Source organism: Babylonia areolata, chromosome 2, assembly GCF_041734735.1.
Source record: "Babylonia areolata isolate BAREFJ2019XMU chromosome 2, ASM4173473v1, whole genome shotgun sequence".
Taxonomy (NCBI): Eukaryota; Metazoa; Mollusca; class Gastropoda; order Neogastropoda; family Buccinidae; genus Babylonia; species Babylonia areolata.
The window spans coordinates 10,380,639-10,395,998 of record NC_134877.1 but is presented as its reverse complement, the minus strand read 5'-3'; the positions used below and the strand labels follow the sequence as shown (position 1 = coordinate 10,395,998).

General features: G+C 42.5%; 1 protein-coding gene across 4 annotated transcripts in view; it reads left to right on the top strand.

Moving 5' to 3' along the window:
• The first annotated feature begins 1,964 nt into the window (after positions 1-1,964).
• Positions 1,965-15,360, top strand: part of LOC143297461 (serine/threonine-protein kinase Nek10-like) — a 52,222-nt gene continuing 38,826 nt past the window's right edge. The window contains exons 1-4 of one of the 4 annotated variants that reach the window (XM_076609870.1): positions 1,965-2,269; positions 12,420-12,563; positions 13,352-13,412; positions 14,434-14,561. In XM_076609870.1, the coding sequence (XP_076465985.1) occupies positions 12,520-12,563; positions 13,352-13,412; positions 14,434-14,561 (233 nt within the window). In that variant the 5' untranslated portion in view covers positions 1,965-2,269; positions 12,420-12,519. Of the gene's footprint in view, positions 2,270-5,043; positions 5,347-10,597; positions 10,679-10,744; positions 10,907-12,419; positions 12,564-13,351; positions 13,413-14,433; positions 14,562-15,360 lie in introns of those variants that run through there. The other 3 variants (XM_076609867.1, XM_076609859.1, XM_076609878.1) reach the window with 3 other exon arrangements.

Genomic DNA, 15,360 nt, shown 5'->3' with positions numbered 1-15,360 from the left:
ATGGAGTTGGCCTGAAAGATATAGACAGATGTAACAGTTGCAGCAGCACCAGCAGAAGTAGTAGTAGTAGTAGCAGTAGTTGCAGTGCGGAGTTCTTAGTATCATTATTATTATCATTGTCGTCGCTGTTGTTGCTCATCCCAGGTTTTACCACCGAGAAAAAAAAACAAACAAACAAACAAAAAATAACCCCAGTAATTTGTGGTCCCCCCACCCCCACTGTGCAGCTAGTCAATAAGTCATCCATGTCCAAATAACCAGTCATCACTGACTGCCGGCCGACACGCGCACAGTGGCCATACGCTGATAACTCGATCGATGAAGTGACCAAGACCAGGTTGGTTCAGGGCTATCAGGGAGAACGCTCACCTGTCATGATTATTATCGAGGGCTGGAAATCGGAAGGCTTACGCCTCAAGGCCATGATATCGGGACTGTTTTGAGGTGGGGTTTGAAGGGTTTGTGTTGTTTGTGCATTCTCTCTGTGGTTGTCAGTCTGCTTCTCTGTCTGTGTGTTTCTGTCTGTCTGTGTCTCTGATTCTCTCTGTCTGTCTGTCTTTGTCAGTCTGTGTCTCTCAGCCTCTCTGTCTGTCTCTCTCTGCATGGTCTCTGTCTGTCTGTCTGTCTGTCTGTCTCTCTCTCTCTCTCTCTCTTCTCCTCCTCCTTCTCCTCCACATACCTCCCACCCCCCGAAAAAAAGAGTATGATTCTTATGGTTAGTTAATTGTCTTGTCTTGTGCGTTGTTTTCAAGTCCTTCCAGTGTACTCTCTCTTCATTTGTGTGGGGTGGGGGATAATACAGAAAGAGGAGTTGGTAGAGTGAGAGGGAACCGAGATCGAGACTGACAAAAGGGAGAAAAAAGAGAGAGGATTAGAAGGCACAAAGAGAGAGAGAGAGAGAGAGAGAGAGAGAGAGAAGGTGCCCTCCTTCCTCCCTTTCCTCTCCCTCCGACCCCCCCTGCCCCCTCTCACCCCCCTCCCTCTTTTATCTAAACCCGCGTGAATTAATAAAACCCGGGCCGGGTTTGAGTTTGAACTAACTCTCCATGTTCGCAAGTCAGCCAGTCCTAATCATAATTCGTAAGCCAGTTTATAAGCAAATTAAACCTCGGGTAACAGATTACCCATATCATACAGCAAATAAACCGGATACGGACAAAAAATGTGTCAACAAATCCTTCAGCTCCGACCAAAAAATGTCACTCTTGTGAAGTAGCATCAACACTTTGCTATCTCCTGTGCATTCCTGACAGAGTGCCCCGCTATCAAGAACGGAAATCCAGCTGTTTCAAGCACCTTGATTGTCTCCCGTTTATCATATGTTTTATCACTTTCCTGCGGCAAAGTCAGCCGCCCCCCTGGACGCCCTGTCACACGTGTGTCGGTCTGTATTGATAACCTGCCATCTCCACACTGTCGGCTACACTTACACACCCCGCTAGTCACGGCCTTTCAGCGATACAATCGTTGGGAAGTCGCGGTTTCAACAAAAGATCCCGGCAAATCTGATTTAACATTCACATTTCCGACACGAGCATGACTGAATGGATGGTTGGGGGAATGAATGAAAGAATGAACTGATCGATTAAAAAACAGACTAACGGACGGATGAACAAACGAACAAACGAATGAATAAACGAAAATGAATGAGTGACCGACCCAGTTTAGTAGCGGCTAAGTGATTATCAATTGTGAAATTATGTATACCCACTCTCTCTCACACATACACACAGACACAGACAGACAGAGACACACACACACACACACACACACACACACACACACACACACACACACACCTATGGTTTCTGCTAACCACTGTGCATGAGTCAAACGCGCTGAGCCGTCCTGATATGCTGCGGCAATACCATTGGTTTGCTTTCTGATTAGATTTGCTTGCCACACGAAAGGTATACAATTCATTCAGCTCCTCTCGACTGCTACTTGAATTCAGCTAGTGGTTTTCTGCTTTCGAATAACCATCATTTTTGGTTTGTTTATTTGATTGTTTTCATATCTACAGCCCAGTCAGGCAATTCGTCAGTGCCACAGCCAAAAGCGTAAAAAAAAATTTTTTTAATTTAAAAGTCTTCGATTTTAACCATTCCTTTTACTTTGTTGGTATCTATGGTATTTCGTGCAAACTAAAATAGAAAGCGTCAAGAATCATATCAATTTTGTCTCTAGTTAAAAGTACCAGCAGTGCTTTCAGGCAACGTGTCTGTTCCTCAGTTCATTTTCAATATAATCGGATTCCAATTATCATCAGGTAAGTGTCGTCTAAACATTTTTGTGATATATGAAGGTGTATCTCTGTCTTCATATCTGCCCGTATGAAATTTATGTCTGTCTCTTTGTCTGTCTGTCTCTCTCTCTCTCGCTCGCTCTCTCTGTGCTGTTGGTTTGCCTTTTTCAATGTACAATTGCTCACACAGGTAACATCGCACCCAGTCATCCCCCTTTCTTTCTCCTCTTCCCACACCTTACACACACACACACACACACACACACACACATTATTGTCCCCTTGAGAACACACAAAACTGAACAGACACCAGCCCCCCAAAATAAACCTGACGTGTGAGAAGGCCCGACAACCGTGGCGCTCCTGTCTTTGACCAAAGCTGTTTGACCAATGGATTAACACGCTGTGACGAATCGTATGGTCAGCGGGCCTCTGGTTTGGGGACCCTGGCTCCGTTTATATGTCAGAACGAGTCTCGGTTCTCTTTCAGAGAAGGAAAACGTGGCAGGGAACGGATTTGTGTTTGTGTTTGCACAAATGCCAGAGAGAGAGAGAGAGAGAGGAAGGTGAAATTGATTTTGAATCAGTGACAGCACTCAAGGTGTTGACAGGCCGTCAGTAAAGATTTTAATGTGCACACACGGGAGAACTTGGACTCGCCACATAAGCAAAACATGCACTCCAAATTTCACAGGTGTTGACAAAATGTACCACACCCACTGACGACCCAGGTACAGCGCTACCCACGGAAGTAATCTATCTGATGCCACCGCCCCACTTTCCCCAACACTCCGATCGAAATTCGCCCTCCAGGTTCAGACAGAAGACAACCTGACCCATTACAGTCGCCTGATATAAACTGTTGGGAGTGCAATACCCACGGCGTTTACCGCCCCTTGTCTGTCACGGTGAAATGCCGATCATCGAATCTGTCGACGATGTCAGTTACAACACAGTGGATACACTTAAACCTGTCATCCCTGAAATCACTTCGATGACAGAGCTCAAACAAAACATTGGCATATGCGTAACTTACATCGATAGGCTACACACACACACACACACACACACACACACACACACACACACACACACACACACACAACTGCAACAGCATGCTGATGTCAAATGCGCGCAAGGGTAAACATAAGCCGAATATACACCATGAAGTTCGCAAATGTTCCAGGAAAGCAGCACGAATTTCAGACAGATAAACATGGGGTGACAAAAAGTGGTACAATACAATGCAATGCAATATAATACAGCACGCAACACTGACAACACAGCACAATACAATACAAGATGCACATCCCTAGGTACACAGAAGCGACCCATGTGGCCCAGCTCACAGTTAAGGCACAACGATCTTGCAAAACGAAAGATACGAGGAAGGAGAGATATTCAGCCTGTTCAGAAGACAGTCAGAAACTCTGAGCATGTACATCTACAGTCTATATAGCAGTACAATGGACACCAGCGACAATAAATGGGAAGGCAGGAAATGTCTCATGATAATACAGTATGTTACAATATTCCAATACATGTGATATTCTGTCTAGCTATATCTCTGTGGTGAATTAGTCGTCAACAAATAATCCCGACTGAAAGGAAATTTGGATTCGATTCTGACAGTTAAACTGAGGTCATTTGTGTCCATAAATGGGCGTTTGGAAGCGGTTCCAGAGCTTCCTTGTAGACTTTAGGAAGTACATGATTTTTACAATCAGAAAAATACATAGCCATTACCGCAAAAAATAAAATCCCATAAGTATACATGGAAAATGAATATGCCAAAACGTTGGATGTAAGCTATTGGTGGTATCAGTATTAAACCTAAATAATTATAATTATTATTCCCTGTGACGACAGCTGCCTGAGACTTCATGTGTCCTGTTTGGGATTATTCCGAGGATCCCAGAACGGTGCCCAGTCAGGCCCAAAGCCCACACAGGCGTTTTAAGCCCACTTAGTAAACCAATCATGCAGTGCCCGAAGAAAGAAGAAAAAAAAGGAGGGGTGTGCGAGGTAGATTTATTGGTTCGTATATGCTGCTCTGGCCACGCACTGTGCCCGAGGGTTTTTCATTCAAAAAGGAGAGCGCTCCAAGGCTGTACAACCCACCCCTTTCTTCTTTTGCCTTCTTATAAATGAAATAGGCTACTCGCTTTTGCCATCCTAGCCTCCCCTTCCCCAAACAACCCCCCCTCCATCCACACACACACACACACATGCATACATACACACGCCTGCCCATCCACTCACCCACCCATCTACCCATTTACTTGCACACACATCAACACATACAGACGCATGCATATACGAGCGCGCACGCGTACACACACATATACACATTCTGTGTGTGTGTGTGTGTGTGTGTGTGTGTGTGTGTGTGTGTGTGTGTGTGTGTGTTTGGGAAATTTGTCAGTAAGTGCTGCCAAAAACGCCATAGCGAAAAGGTGTGATTCAATCTCTTGTTCAGTTGTTACTGTTATTTTGTTTAGTTTTTTGTGCGTGGTTTCATGTAACTTTGCATGCGTCCCGTGTCTTATAAACCTTGTTAAGGTTTAATTGAGATTGAAATTGATTCTGATTCTGATTCCAATTCTGATTCACACAGACACACACACACACACACACACACACACACACACTCATCCTTTTAACTCATCCACCACCCACCCCTTCCCTCCACCTCCTCCGTACACAAAAAGACAGCGGGAGGGGCACCAGTGGAAATCCCCACGCAACCACTGACCTCAGTACAGGGTATATAAGTGCATACCGAACCCTGCCATACCCTGCATGTATTTCACCAGTCACTTGAAACACAGCCAACAGCATACCCAGTGGCTATGAACGACGACAGAGAAAAGAACCTATAGTTTATTATCACAATGCTGTGAGGGGCACACGAGGTTCGTAATATTCAGTTTCAGTCGACTTGGCACGAGAGACCGAGGATATGTGAAACCCAGTCTTTGTGGCATTCGATCAAACCCAAGATCGCGCTGTTGCCCGTGTGTATGACTGACCCCACCTGTGTGACCGATTTCTCCCTTCTCCAGCGGCCATCAGCTGCGGACTGTTGGATCTGCCGAGCTGTAAGTATAGAGCCGTATATCACTTGAAAAAGGTCTGGGAAACAAAACGGCATGCTGAGGTTTCGATGCGACAATAGAACCGTGGTGAACCACGCTCACCTCTTCTGTTCCGACTTCAGCCGCCTCCCCATTGGAAAGAATTATTCAAATGTTGGAGAATGGGAGTTGAGAAGAATACTTTGGTGAAACAGTGAATAAGTATGAAACGCCATATCATGCGTATATTAGATTGAATACCTATGCATGTATAACCCCCCTCCATCGCTCCGCACAGCTCTGGTTATGCATTTTTCTCCCTTCCCCTCCCCCTCTTTCTCATAAAAAAGCATATTTTGTGCTCAGCAGGGAGATTATGTACATGTCATGCATCCTCCCCCCTTAGTGCATGCTGTCGTCTTCATGGTGATGGGGGGGGGGGGGAGACAAGTGACAGACATTTTTAATGTCAGATTTTGATGTAATCAGTGTTATACGTGGGCATTGACTTCAGATTATTCATGGATTGTGAACTTAGTGTGAGTACTTTTCATATGTACCCAAACATGTGAATGAACAAAATAAAACTTGCCCGAATGCACCGTGCGGGGTTTCTATCGATATGGCATTGTTCTGGTCAGATCTTTAAGTTGGCAACACACACACACACACACACACACATCACACTTGCATGACCTGTAACACAAACACGGTGTTAAAAAAGCTTTGACAGCGGTGGTGAAATGTGCTCTCTGCACGACTCTGATCCCATTGACTGTGGGTTCGATAGCTGCCTCCCCCCACCCCCTGGGCGTGCGTGTGTGTGTGTGTGTGTGTGTGTGTGTGTGTCTTCAGTTGAATGCAAGCATTTTCTTTTCTTTCTTTTTTTCCGATTGCTGTCTGTCGGTGTGGCTTTCTTTATTGGCTGAAAAAGACACAATAGGCCATTCGAGCCCAAGTCCTTGTTTGTGTGTATTTATAAAGATGAACAGTTTTGTGTTATTTAATCTTCGACGATCGCTCACATGTGTCACATGTGTCTGGGTTCTTATTACTCTGTTGTAAGGTGTACGTTGTGCCCTCTCTCCCTCCCTCCCAGTCGCTCCTTTTTTTATAGTGCGCGAGCGTGTGTGCCTGCATATGCAAATGTGATAATGTGTGAATGGAAATGCCTGGAATTCTTATTTTCGTGATGCTCCAAAGAACTTTAGAGTAAGAAGTCACCGTATGCGCTCACGTGCTACTCGGCAGGTTTGCGTGCTTGCACGCACTCCCCCAACTGAGCATGTTTGTTTGTGTGCCTGTGTGTGTGTGTGTGTGTGTGTGTGTGTGGCTAAGAACTAATGCATGGTTATGCAGATTTTTGAAACCGTCACCACTATGTATTTGTGGTAAGACCCTTGACATCCCACATTTTTTGCTCGAATGTCCAGATACACATTTACATTTCAAACCCCTTCATGATATGATTACATTCTTTAATCTTCCATTCGCCATGTCCAGCGTTTTTCACCCTAGCAAAGAAAATGGTTGGTCTCTGACAAAAACCGCAGTTGACCTAATTAAAAGCCATCCAACTGGTCGGTTTTTCTAATTTGTTTCATCCCCCTTCTGCTGCAGAGGTTCCCCTCTGTTTTATTTAATCCAAAGTAGTGTTTCGTTTTGGGTGATAGCGTCAGATTTACTTGTAGAGCAAAGTTCCCATTATCCTAATTAGTGGAACTGTTCGACCCTAACATGTAATATGTCGTTTTGATTACATTACGAAACCTTAATTTGATGAGAAAGAGTGAGAGACAGTGTGAGTGTGTGTGTGTGTGTGTGAGTGAGTGGGCAGGGGAATGAGGTGGGGGAATTATAATGGGCGTTTGTGTGCATGCATGGATGTATGTAGGGAGAGGGTGGGGGAGACACGTATGTGAGTATGTGTTTGCGTTAGAATATTTTTTGGAGATAATGATATTAATGAAATTTGGTAACTTGATTTGTTAAATATGTTGTGGGTTTTTTTGTTTTGTTTTTTTGGGTTTTTTTTTAATCCTACCTTCCCTCAAATCAGAATTTCCTTGTGTTGCTCAGTTAATATTTTATTCAAAATTGCGAAAATGTCAGTACAACCAACAGTTAATGGTTTCAGTCAGTCAGTGTGTGTGTGTGTGTGTGTGTGTGTGTGTGTGTGTGTGTGTGTGTGTGTGTTTTGGTCACGAAAGGGTGTGTGTGTGTGTGTGTGTGTGTGTGTGTGTGTGTGTGTGTGTGTGTAATTGCATGGGTGCATGCATGTGCGAATGTTTCACAAAAACATTGCATGAGTCCTTCAGATTTTTTTTTTATATATAGGCCTACATGCAGGAATAACATAGTGCTTATTGTCACACACAGTGGAGGCTGCTGTGCTTGTTAACAGTTATTCCCAGGGCTCAGTCGAAAATACACTGGGGGTGATTTTCAAGAACAGTCCAGCTCAAACGAAAATAGCCGAAGAGCAAACCACAGTAAGCATTCTCCCTTTCCAGCGCAAAGTAGGTTTGCTCGTAGGTCTGTTTGTACAATACAGATCTTAGAGGTATATAACCCCCAGGAGTGTAGCAGTGAATGCCAACGCGGCTTAGACATGATGGTATACGTGCTCCGTGCTTGGAATGCTTGATCATGTTCGTGTGGGGCCCGTGAAAGTTCACACGCTTTTTGCTGTGAGTGGGCAGACCATCGTGGTGTATATAGTATATAGTGTCTGTGTGTGTTGTTGTCTGAAAGAGAGAGACAGAGAAAGACAGAGACAGAGGTGGGCGTTAGTAGAGAGACAGACACACACACACACACACACACAGACACACACACACACATATATATATATATATATATATATATATATACGGTACCAATGTGTGTATGTCAGTGTGTGTGTGTGTGTGTGTGTGTGTGTGTGTGTACAGTACAGAGAGACACAGAGAGAGGGGGACAAGAGAGCTCAGTATGAAGGGGGGGCGGGGGGGGGCAATCCTCTCCGCCTTCCGCCGTTCAAACCTTTCCGTCCAAACCGAAGTGAGGTCTCGCATTCACACCTTGGTGGAGTGCGGCGGAAATCGGCGTGAAGCACCTTTCCAAAGGAAATAACACCACGCCGAAACGGGCCCTGGAACCCTGATAATCTCTGGACCACCAATCCGACGCTTAACCGATTATCCCACAGGCACCTCTACGTAATGACAATAATTATTGTGAATGCATTTTCTCCGACCACCAAATAGGCAAACCGCTAGAAAGATCATAAAAACACAGCAATGTAAGTTCGCCTATTCCCGTTTCGCCCACTCGCATACACTATAGCAACCGACTGAGCTAACTGCGAATAGGCGAATCGAGATAACCAGTTTAATGATAGGCGGCTAATCGGGAATAGGCGAATACAGTACGGACGACGCCGTTCTGCAAGTAAGCCTTGGACATTGCGTGACGATTGGCACACACTGACTTGGTCCTGTTTCCTGGAGTACGTGCCAGGAGGCCAGCATGCCGACAGACCGATCGAAGAAGAACACGTAAACATGGGCCGCCGGCCCGGACAATCTCATTACGTGTGGATTGTTGGTCACTGCTGCACTCAGACTGAGTTACACGCACGCATGTTCATGCAACGTTCTCCCCTCCCCCCGCCCAGTCTGTCTCTCTCTCTCTCTCTCTCTTTCCGGCGGCTCAGGTTTTTTTTTCTTTTGTTCTTGTTGTTCTTCTTCTTTTTGAACTTCGATCTTCTTCTTTAAGATAAGAAATTTTTACATGCACACATTTTACATGAAAAATATGCTCACAATTTTCATTGAGACTCAGTTTAATTAATACAGAAATATTGATGGCCTTCACCTGCAATTCTTTGACAGTCTATTGTGAGCCGACGGGTATATTTAGAAAGAGATTTTGTCACACACACACACACACACACACACACATATATATATATATATATATGTATTTATGTATGTATGTATGTATGTATGTTGAGAGAGAGAGAGAGAGAGAGAGAGAGAGAGACGTCAGGCAGCACAATTGACTGAATATTTTTTCTGTTGATACTGTACTGCAATACTACAGCTGTGAGTGTAAATAGTCCTTTATAGAACGTGCTTGTAGACACGTACGATCAGACCAAACGAAGTCAGACAATTAAACCTAATGGCCATCCCGAACAGTCCGTTTGAGTGGGGATTGTTGGTCACTGCTGCAATGTTTGTTGTTGCTCGCACGCATGTTCTCCGCCTCTCTTCACCCCCCCTCAGTCTCTCTGGCCGTTTCTCTGTGCCAGTCAGTTTTCTCCCTCTTTCTCAGTCCATCATCAGCTTTTCCTGTTTTCTCCTCGTGACTTTTCATCGACGCGTCATGAGAAAGAATTAAGGTCGTCGCGGGCGTAAGTGGCCCATCAACATGAGCATGTATTACCTATATATCGATCTTCACTGTCCGTCTCAGGCTGCTAGTATTGCATGCGGTGTAGTGTGTGTGCCAGTGTGTGTGTGTGTGTGTGCTAGCGCGCTGTGCCGGCTTCACTGAGTGCCGGTATCAGTGTCCCAGTTGCGTGTTTAGTGTACGGGCTGAACGCGCACGTGCGCATAAATTATGTGCGCTTTTGGCGCACCTGACACTTACTGACTCAGTCGTGATGACAGAAAGGGCACATTTTCTGACAATGCACAAATGTCAACAGCATGAATTAACTTTGTACAAATTCATGACAAGCCATTTTTCACAGCCATTAATGTGGCACAGCATTGTGTCACTGTCTCAATCAGTGTTGGTTTTGAGTAACTCAGTTGAGGATCAGGTTCAGTCTGTCAATGTCGCACTGAATAACAGAAAATAATTAAGACTGAAGAAGGAGACGAAGAAGAAGAAGAGGAGGAGGTGGCGGTGGTGGTGGAGGAGGATGGGTGGGTGGTGGGGGGAGACGGAGGAGGAGAAGGAAAGGCTGAGCAAAATAAAATTGTTTCGCAGTGGGCACATCATGCTTTTTCTTTAACACTGTAGATGAGGACAAAGAGATTCTGTCGCACTGACAGCAAAATTCGTTGAGAGAAAGCCGATGCAACAGTATCGAGCTTCTACAAGTTCCGTTTAACTCAAATGATTGACAACTGCGGACAAAATTCAGCTTGTTCGGACATGTTCGTCTGCACGGTAGACGACTTACCAGTTCGCGTGGAAGGGAAGTGACTCCATGTGGCAGTTTTATGTGCAAAATATTTTCATTGGCTTTCGGTAAACCTAACACGACATTTGATTGGATGTTTGAGATGTGTCCAAAAATACGCAAGCAGTCGAATCGCAGGTGATCTGGCCCACTCTGGCATCGATCGATCTGCTAACAGTAAGTTCCATTGACCATTCTGTGGAAAAGGTGGTGCAATATCTTATGCATTATATTCGACAGAAATATGCGTTTGCTTTCAGGTAGAACAAGCTTGTCCGAACATTCTAAAAGAAAAGAGTTTACTTCTGTGTTCGCCAGTCTTTTGGCGTCTTTGACAACAGTGAAACGTCACACTGGTTTTTGTGTGCTGTTTTGATGTGCTGTGTTGTACCTCGGCGGCCATAGGTAGATCTTGTAAATGCCTTTTTTTTTCTATGACCATACGATTGTATCGCTGTGATTGATAATTGCTGTTCAGACGCTAAAGAAATGACTAGATTTGGTTTGTAGGTGAAATTTATATTACTCTTATGTATGTGAACCTGGATTACAAACGCAGCAAATCAAGTCATGTTGACATACTGAATCAAAACATTTACATAAATCATAAATCTTAGAAAGATTAAAAAAGAAGAAGAAGAAGAGTTCTTGGCAAGTAGGACTCATCTTCTTCATTTTGGTTTATTGTCTATTAATACAGTGATGTAGACACATGCAGTCATTAATTTTAGCACGCACACACACACGCACACACATGCACATGCACACACACACACACACACACACACACACACACACACACATACACACACACACACACACACACACACACACACACACATACATTGGGGTTATGGTGTGGGAGGGGTCAAGTTGGATGGGGGTTAAGAGAGAAAAGAAAGGAAGTTAGTGGTTCAGTGGTGAGGTGAGGGGCAGGACTTAATTATATTTCCCAATAAGAAGAATGCAGAAGGATTATTCTGGTAAAGTTTCAGTTTCTGAAGGAGGCATCACTGTGTTTGGACAAGTCCATATATGCTATACTGCATCTGCTAGGCAGATGCTTGACCAGCAGCATGACCCAATGTGTTTAGACAAACCATATGGTTATGTAAGTTTGTGCCGTATTTATATTGCAAATGGACTTGGACATGAATATTGATTAAGATTTAATTCTAACAGTTTTGCTTGATTTCGTTTTTGTACACATCGCAGCAGTCAAGTGTATGTGTCATTATGTGGTACATGTAGTGATTTCTATACCAGGGAATATTAGCTGAATTGTTAGAGCTTTGTATTTTCATTAGTTTCTGTTTAGGGTCAAATGGGTTCCAGTCCCAACAGTTGTTTGTGGGCTAAATGTGGAGATTTTACTGACCTCCTGTGTCAAAATATTGTGCAGACATAGGTGCCTGAAAGTACATAATTTTTATTTATTTTTGGATTTAGAAGATCAAATAAAATGTTGAAAATATGGTAATCCACTTCAGAGTTTGGTGAGTTATGGAAACATAAAAATGCCCAGTATGCACAAATCATTTTATATTCATCATCAAATTGATCTTGGTTTTGCTATAGGGAGGATTACATTACAGGTACTGGGTATGGATGTCTACAGGGAAGAGGTACATTATTCTGATGTCCAGTAACATTTAGGTAGTGATATTTAGCAACCTGTTTGATGACTGTCACTGATACATTCATAGTTATTCTTATGTACTAATATTGACTGATAGTTATACACTGATATTGACTGATAGTTATACACTAATATTGAGTGATAGTTATTTCTTTTTCTTTCCTTTTTTCTCTCTTTTTTTATTTATTTTATTTTTTTAACTACTGTCAATAATACATTGACTTAGTCATCTTCTTGCCCATCGCCATTGGTTTTATTTATATTGATTTTTTTTTCCAGATGAAGCATACACGATCCATTATGTGAAGCAGAAGCAGAGACACCAACATGTAGGAGGCTACATTTACCTCCCCCTCATCATCTCTCCGTCCATTTCAACATGCCTGCGCATGATAGGCAAAACAAGCCCCAAGACCCTGAACAGTAAGCATCCATTTCATATGATGTATATCCTATCTCACTGGAATTTTGAGTGAGACCACCACTTGTTTTTAATGAATCTGATAAAGCCCAAGTGAAAGGCAAAAGCTTGAGAGAACTAATTGAATTCCATGGGAACATGACCTTATCTTTTGTACTTTCATATATATATGTTGTCTTTTTTTGTTGTTGTTGTTGGGGGTTTTTTTTGGTAAAATTTGTGGTCAAGTTAGTACAGGTATATCAAAACTGAAACAGATAGATGTAAGAACACACTCAAAAACAAAGGCAAGCATACATGCACACAGGCATACAAACACATGCATGTACACACACACATGTGCATGCATGCACACACACTCACACAAATGCACACACACACACACACACACACATGTGCATGCACAGTGTAAGAAGACAAATCACTTTCATAAACTTATTTTCAGCTAGAAAGAGCACACATTCATATGAATATATGGAGATTTATTCATTACACATACCTGATATATATGCCACTATACTGCAAATACCACACTATGCAACAATTTATTCCAGAACACATCAGAAAGGTCATAGATAAATAATTTGTCATGGCAAATATCATTCTACGCAAATGATTAACAGAAGTTCAACATGACAGAGAAGATGATGATATTATTTACAGCTGATATTCCCTACTTATGACTGGTGAAAAGCAATGCAACTTTAATTATGTTTTGCAGATTTATTTGTTTATTATTTATTTGATAATTTTTATTTCAGTCATTTACTGTTTTGTTCTGTTATTTCAGAGAAAAGAAAGATTTGAGTCAGCTGCTTGGTCTTCTTAATACACCTGCAAACAAGCAACAGGTAATGTAAATAAATATTATCATGTTCATTGATATTTTTTAGATCCATGTCCTTAATAGGCCAGCCTAGCCAAATTATCCAAATTTTTATTTCAATGACATTACTCTCTCACAAATGATTCTGCCACAGTGCTAATGTGTTACAACGGTTGCAATTTGTTGGCTTGAAAGTACAGTAAGGTCTACTGGAAAGCAGTTTGCTTTGACATTGACATTCAGTAATTGATATACCCCCAAAAGCGGAGTATGGCTGCCTACATGGTGGGGTAAAAACAGTCATACACATAAAACCCCACTCATGTACATATGAGTGAATGTGGGAGTTGCAGTCCATGAATGCAGAAGAAGAAGTAATTGATATTATTCTTTCATACTAAACTTAAAGAAGGGGAAAATGTTCTTGATATAAAAGTACCCTTTCTGACTCACACCTTCATTAGGGCTGTTGAGCATTAAAGTGATCTATATGATAATGTCTCTTTCAGGTTTGTGTGTGCAGGGTTCTTTTCTTTCTTTTCCACCATTAGTCACAACTATAATCAGTATTTGTGCCATTAATGATATATTGTTAGATTGAATAATCAGATTGACTTTGAGATTTGCACTGTTGGAGTGTTGCAGAATATTTTGTTCTTTGGCAGTGACCTTTTTGACAACTATGTTGTGTGATTCCACTTCTGCACCCCTCTACACATCTCCTCCTGCACCCCTCCCTCCTTTACTCCTTTCCTTCTGCTCCATCGTTGGTGTGTGTTTGGTGTATATGTGTATGCATAACATTATGCATGTACTGGATCATTCATGTGTGTTTTTTGTGCTTATGTTTGTGTGTGCATGCATATGAGTATGTGTGCTTGTTGTGTGTGTTATGTACAGTTTTGTTTGTGTGTGTGCGCATAAGTGCATTCATACACGCATGTATGTATATGCAGACATACTCACATACACTCATGTAAAAACTAACTGGAAGGACACTAACAGTGGCTGAAACAGAAAGTAAAGTTATTGTATGTTTTGCTCAGCTGCCATCACTCCGAAATGTTGGAAAAGGAGTCAACAGTCCACGGCAGCCTCGACCTACAGAACTGCTCCCTCAGTCGAGCAGAAATCAGCTCCCGTCCACTGAGGCCAGGCAGCTAGATAACTTCAGGTATGATTATAAGTCATGGTGTATGGTGGCAGAAACTAGCAAGTACAGCACAATATAGGCGACAATGGACATCTCTTGTGGCAGCGTTATGTGCCACTGGGCATGAAGAGGATAAAGTAATCATGTAGTGGTAGGGAATTATGTTGTTCATTCATTTTTTGCATTTTGGGTTGTTGTTTTTTATTATGCCAGGGAAGTCATCTCAGTTTAGCTTAAGTGTGATGTTTTTATTAAAGAAATCTGTATTTTTTTGTTTTTCTTTTGTAAATTGATTTGATTTTTGTTTTTAGTCTTTTTTTTTTCTTTCTTTTGTTTAAAGTCTTTTCACTGTTTATTGATACTGGACAGAAAAAAATAGTTATATGTGAGTGTGTGTGCGTGCATGGGTGGTGGGTGGGTAGGGGCAATGGGAGGAGGTGGTGGGATGACAGAGACAGTGTGATATGGTATGTGATAGACATTAACTTCTTTTCCGAATAAACAGTGTATGTTTTTGCAATATTTTGTACAAAGGGCATTCAAACAAAATTGATAAATCAAACTTATAGTTTGTTTTGACAGGGAGACAGATACTGTTCAAGAAAGTCTTGGGGTTGCTCGACAGGGAGACAGATAAATTGTTCAAGAAAGTCTTGGGGTTGCTCACTGTAGCTGTCTTTATGCAGTGATGATAATATTGGCAGTCTGAATCTTTTTGCATAATTTCTTGTAGATCTAATGGTATCCTTAACCCTTACATCGCCAGCTATGTTCAAGCTGCTAACATCTGCTAGCCGGCTACGTCAGCTGCATGGTACAG